Source organism: Papaver somniferum, chromosome 11, assembly GCF_003573695.1.
Source record: "Papaver somniferum cultivar HN1 chromosome 11, ASM357369v1, whole genome shotgun sequence".
In the NCBI taxonomy this organism is placed as follows: domain Eukaryota; kingdom Viridiplantae; phylum Streptophyta; class Magnoliopsida; order Ranunculales; family Papaveraceae; genus Papaver; species Papaver somniferum.
The window spans coordinates 97,747,856-97,753,734 of record NC_039368.1 but is presented as its reverse complement, the minus strand read 5'-3'; the positions used below and the strand labels follow the sequence as shown (position 1 = coordinate 97,753,734).

The 5,879-nt window shown below is 35.9% G+C and overlaps 1 protein-coding gene across 4 annotated transcripts; it reads left to right on the top strand.

Moving 5' to 3' along the window:
* Positions 1-359: 359 nt before the first annotated feature.
* LOC113320157 (transcription initiation factor TFIID subunit 11-like) lies at positions 360-4,998 on the top strand. Of its 4 annotated transcripts, none has more exons than XR_003345939.1 (11): positions 360-544; positions 1,738-1,824; positions 1,921-2,013; positions 2,115-2,750; positions 2,851-3,093; positions 3,202-3,420; positions 3,527-3,619; positions 3,714-3,821; positions 3,989-4,155; positions 4,248-4,307; positions 4,411-4,998. XR_003345939.1 is itself a non-coding variant. In XM_026568093.1 (8 exons), the coding sequence occupies exons 2-8, from the start codon at positions 1,789-1,791 to the stop codon at positions 3,786-3,788; spliced, it is 1,395 nt and encodes a 464-aa protein (XP_026423878.1). In that variant the 5' UTR covers positions 360-544; positions 1,738-1,788; the 3' UTR covers positions 3,789-3,822. The 4 variants fall into 4 exon arrangements, 1 of the variants encoding a protein (XP_026423878.1); XR_003345938.1 differs by having other exon boundaries at positions 3,931-4,155; XR_003345937.1 differs by having other exon boundaries at positions 3,915-4,155.
* The last annotated feature ends 881 nt before the right edge of the window (positions 4,999-5,879 follow it).

Below are 5,879 nucleotides of genomic sequence, written 5' to 3'. Positions count from 1 at the left end.
GCGTCTAGGGTTTAGAGTTTATACCTTTCAAATGGTTTTATTATAATTGTTTGTAATCCAACGAACCAAATTTAAGGAAATTAAATCACAAGCCAATCTAACGGTGGGAAGCCTTGTTTGGTTTACCAAATTTTGTGTTTTCTTTGTCAATCCGTATGCTTTGTTCAAACCAATGGGATCGTCCAAATTTTGATCTAACGGCTAAGAAAAAGACCATGCGGATTGTGTTTTTCCCACCCAAACGACCCGCCTAAATTTGGGCACATTCTTCTAAAATTCGAACCAAATTTGGTTTCCCACCCAAACAGCCCCTAATGAGAATAATTTTGACCATAGACCAAAACAAACCCCAACTCATTTTCTTTCTCTTTCTCTTTCTCTTTCTCGTTCTCTCCGTCTCTGCAACTCTTGCTCTGCAACTTAGAAAACAAATCTCCGTCTCTCCATCGTTCACCTCAAACTTCACCTCAAATTTCACCTCAAACTCAGAAAACAAACCCCAACTTCATAGAAGAAGAGTTCATATTTCTCAGCGTCAACTCAGGTATAAATCTCACCTTAGGGTTTTATCTTTCATTTTCTGTTTCATTTTTTTGATTGGAAATGTTTGATTTAGAGTTAGACTTAGGGTTTTTCATTTGATGTAGATTTAGATTAAGGGTTATTTCCTGATTAGGTTTTTTTTTGAGCCGAGTTACGGTTTTTTTGGACCGATTCATATGTTTTTTTGATTTCGAGTTTGATTTCGAATTTGATATTCTCTTTGTGTTTGATTTAGAGTTATTTTATGATTAGGGTTTGATTTTTTTTAGCCGAGTTAGGGTTTTTTACCGAACCGATTCATATGTAAATCGGCTTAGAGTTTAATTTTTGATGAACAGATTCATATGTGTATTGATTTGGAGTTAGAGTTATTTACGGAAATTAAAATTGTTGACATGCAATAGTTTCTGCATCTAGTTTTTTTTTGTTTTTTGTTTTTTGTTTTTTTGTTTTTTTGTTTTTTTGTTTTTCATTTTCTGTTTGATTTCATGGTGCATAATTGCATTGTCTTAATTATTAGTTTTTGATTTTGATTTATTCATTCATATGATCAGATTTTTCTTGGGTGTTGATTGATTTTGTTTTTAACATGATAGATCAAGTGCACTAGAACATTTTAAGAATGACTTGTTTTTAACATGTTACCTATATATAGCCATGTCTGTTAAGCTTTCAGTAACATGTAATACAATTTTTCGCAATATGACTAGCCATCAAATGAATCTGTAATTGCCGTTGGTGGGAGTACCGAACTCCTGGCTCATTCTCAACTGAGAATTGCGCAGGGCTTCGGTATTCCAACCAACGATTGTCAGTTGCTTGGTGGTTATTTGAAGTTTGATTTGTAACATGATTTTTTTTTAAGTTTGATTCATATGTGGATTGCTTTAGGGTTCATATTATTAACATGATAGTTTGATTTTTTAAGTTTGATTCACATGTGGAATGCTTTAGGGTTAATATTCTTAAAAACATGATAGCTATCAAGTGAATCCGTAATACCTGCTGGGTGGATTATTGAACCCCTGGATCACACTCAACTGAGAATTGCGCAGGGATTTTGTATTCCAACCAGCAGGTGTCGGTTGCTTGGTGGTTATAGGTTTCTTTCTTATTTTAATTTGTAGACTATTGTCAATATTGTTTGTAACATGATAACTATTTTAATTTGTAGACTATTGTCAATGTTTGCAGTTCCGACTTTTTGGTTTTGTTTTTATAGTAGCTGCGTACGTGTGGAAGAAGATGAAGACCAATTTGTCTGCAATAGTAAACAAAAAGGTATAGACTTATATATCTTATAGTTCAATTTATGCATTTAGTGTAAATGATGTTCTTTCTCTCTTTCTGATTAACTTACTTTACTTTATGTTACAGGTTATCAAAGAAGCAAAGAGCAACAAGTCGGTCCCAACTCCTAAAAAGGTAGTAAACAAGCAGGCAAAAATCGTCTGTGTGTCTCCTTTCAAGGTAGTAACAAATCTCATATGATTCAGTTTCTTTTTACTTGTATCAATAATTTTGTTGACCATTATCTCCTTTTGATTAACCTAGCTTAATTTATTTTGCAGACCAATTTGAAAGACCAGAGTAAAAAGTCTCCTGCCAAACAAACTCCTAAGAAGAAGAAGAAGAAGAGTTCAGAGCATCCTGATAGCGGAAAGAGTCCAAGAAGATCATCCCCTAGGTTCAAGAACACTCCTGAGGAACCTCATAATGCTGAAAAGACATCTCAGAATAGTTCAGAGGAACCACATGATGCTGAAAAGACTACTCCAACACGATCATCGGCTCGGAAAACTAAAAGTGAAGTTGAACCAGTCGCTGAAAAGACAACTCCAACACGATCATCACTTAGGAAAAGGAAAAGCTCATTTGAACCAGAACAATCTCAACCATTACAGTCCACATCAGGAGCATCTCAAGTTGCACCCTCTAGTGAAGTTGTTAAGAAGCAGAAATATGCAAAGCGGAGATTGTACACAGGGCCATGTCCAAATGTGCAAGTCAGGAATGTGAATGATACTTTCTCAGATCTTCAAGACAGCGAAGACGAAGAAGATGAAGATGATGAACAAGAAGAGAAGGGAAATGAAGAGGTGGAAAATGAGAACGTGGAAAATGAGGATGAGGAAAATGAGGATGAGGAAAATGAGAACGATGGCGAGGACCATGGCGTGGAAAATGAAAATGAAACAGAAGCTCAGGTATGACTGTATGTCCAAGATTTTCATTTGTATCTTTATGTTAGTTTTTCCATCCTTAACTCTTTTGCTTAATAACTGCAAAAACACTTGGGTTTTGCAGGCAAAACCGAAAAGAAAGTACGTTCCACGTGGCCCAACAAGGATGAGTGCACTAGGGCTAACAAATGGTAAGAATGGAAAGGAAGTTGTTAGCTTTAACAATAAGGATCATCCCATTGGTGATCCTTCGGTGCAGCTTGCAAGTGTGTTGGGAGTTATGGTTAGGAGAAACATCGCACTAAAACACAGGGATTGGAGACGTGTCCCTAAAGAAGCCAAAGATAACATATGGGCGGTTGTCCAGGTAATTTCTTAACTCTTCAAATTTCAAACTCTTTTACTTATATAATGTATCAAGAAGATTTACACATTCTCTCTATAACTCTTTTAACTCTTTTTCTTGTATTTGCAGCAAAGGTTTGTTGTCAATGAGTTTTATAAAGATTACTATGTTGGGAAGATGGGATGTTATCTTAAAGAGGCTAGGTCAAGGAAATTCGGGAAGATACTCGCCTTAGATGAGCTAGAGAAAGAAGAAAGAGAGAAGAAGCTGGCAGCACTGAAACCAGATAATAGCACTGTCAATGAGTGGGAAGAGTTCGTGAAACATGTTTGCTCGGAGGAATTCAGAGTAAGTGTTTATATCACAATAAATTATTTTTTTTTGCGTTAAACCCTTGGACGTTCACTGTTCTTGGTGATGTCTTGTTATTTAACGACGTTCCGTACTTTATCAGACAAAAAGATTCTGGATGCAACAAATCAGGAAGAAATACACCACTCCACACACTATCAGTAGACTAGGTTGGGCGAGACTCGAGGCTAAGATGGTATGTTATGTATTTTTATTCCAATGTTCATTATATGTTCACTGTATTCAAATTGTTCATATGTTAACTAGCTGGATTATTGTATTGTTTACAGCAAAAGGAACGGAAAACACAAGAACAAATTGATAGAGTCGAAGTTTGGACAACGGGTCACAAACAGAAGGAATGAAAGGAACCTAATCCGGGTGTTGTGGAGGCTTTGGTGAGAACTCAACTCTTCTTTATGTTATTTCTTTGTTTCTTTCTCTGGTTTATGTATCTTTCAGTGATGCAAATATGTGACTAGTCGGGTTAGATATACACAATTACAGGAAAAGAATCAAAGAGCAGCAGAAGAGCATGGTGCTGATGTTGTATCATCTGTGACAGATGATCTTCTTGCCAAAGCTCTTGGTGACGACAAACCAGGGAGACTGAGAGGAATTAGGTATGGAGCGACAAAGACAAAAATGGCTGTCAAGGCCCATTATAAGAAGATCATCAAAAAGTGTCGGGACAATATGAAGGATGTGAACGAGAGACTTGCACTGTTAGAGGTGAGAACGTACTCATTCATGCATTTAGTTTTTTTTTTTGTTGTTGATGAATGAAACTTGCCTCTAATACTGCCGGTTTGGTGTTGGTATAGGAAAAGACGTCGAGTTGTGTCTGCCATGGTGCCTCACACTTGCACAACGTCAGTCCAAAGGTCAGTGTGTTTATATATGTTTGTACAGCTGCACATCGCCAGTTCAAATTTATTTCTTTGCATTATGCCAATTTCTTATGTTGCTGTTGTGTTTATCCTGCAGTCTGGAAATGCTAGCAATGTTGTTGGTAGCACTAGCATGAATGTTCCCCACCATGAAAATGACAGTCCAATCAGCAGACCAATGGCAGGGGGAGTGCTAGAGAAGGGTAAAGCTTGCAGGTTGCTCAGTTGGTACAATGAGAATGAGGTTGTTGCTGACGCGGTTATTGCTGAAACAGATCCAAAGATGAAGTGCCATGGAGAACCAATAGGTTTTGCAGCTTACAAGGTAACTGTCACTACATCTATTGTTGATGATGCCATTCTCTACAAGCAAAGCGGCGAGTTCAAGACTCTATTCAACGTTGTAGGAACTTATACCACATGGTCCAAGGATCTCATATTGCCTGCAATCTGACTTGTTATTATGTTTGGGGAGTGTTTGGGGAGTGTTCATAAAACAATCTTGTTCTTTTTTTGTTTCTCTTATCAGCTTAAAACAATGTTGTTCTTTTTTTGGTGCACTTATCAGTTTAAAACAATGATGTTATTTTTTGGTGGCTGTGAGAATGTGTTATCAGCAGGTTCAAGTGTTTGAATGTTGTTACATTTTAATTGAATGAAGCCAATTTATATATTTTCCGGTGAATCAGAATCAAATTTATATATATATTCTTTTTATAAAATGTAAATGAATCACAACTCCTAAAAGAGGCTGTGAAACAAGCCTCACACTACATACACAAGCATAGTGATACAATTTTCTGCTACACAGAGTATTGGTTGTGAAATAATTGAATTATAACCAAACTATGTGTTGTCAAAATAAAATTACACTACACAAACAAGAATTGTGATACATATTTCTGCTACACATACTATTGGTTGTGAAAATAAGCTTGTACTACACAAACAAGAATAGTGATACATATTCTTGCTACATAGTGCATTGGTCATGAAACAAGCTAACTATTACCAAATCTAGGGGTTGTGAAAATAAAGCTACATTACATAAACAATTGTTGTATCACAAACTTCTACTACATATTAATAGTTTTGTGAAAATGAAATTATACTACACAAACAATAATTGTGATATATTTTTCTGCTACACATAATATTTGTTGTGAAAATAAGGTTGTACTACACAAACAAGAATAGTGATACATATTCTTTCTACATAGTGCATTGGTCGTGAAACAAGCTAACTATAACCAATCTATGGGTTGTGAAAATAAAGTTACATTACATAAACAATTGTTGTATCATATACTTCTGCTACATATTAGTAGTGTTGTGAAAATGAAATTATACTACACAAACAATAGTTGTGATATCTTTTTCTGCTACACGAACCTATGGTTGTGAAAAAAGAGTTGAGTAAGAGTTGAGTATGTTATAATACTAAAGTAGGAGTTGGGGAAGGGTGTATACACAATAGTTGGCAGAGTGGTATACAATGAAACGACAACCGTGTTTACAACCTTTATTGATGAGTTGTAAAGAATTGAGGAATTTCTACAACCTCCC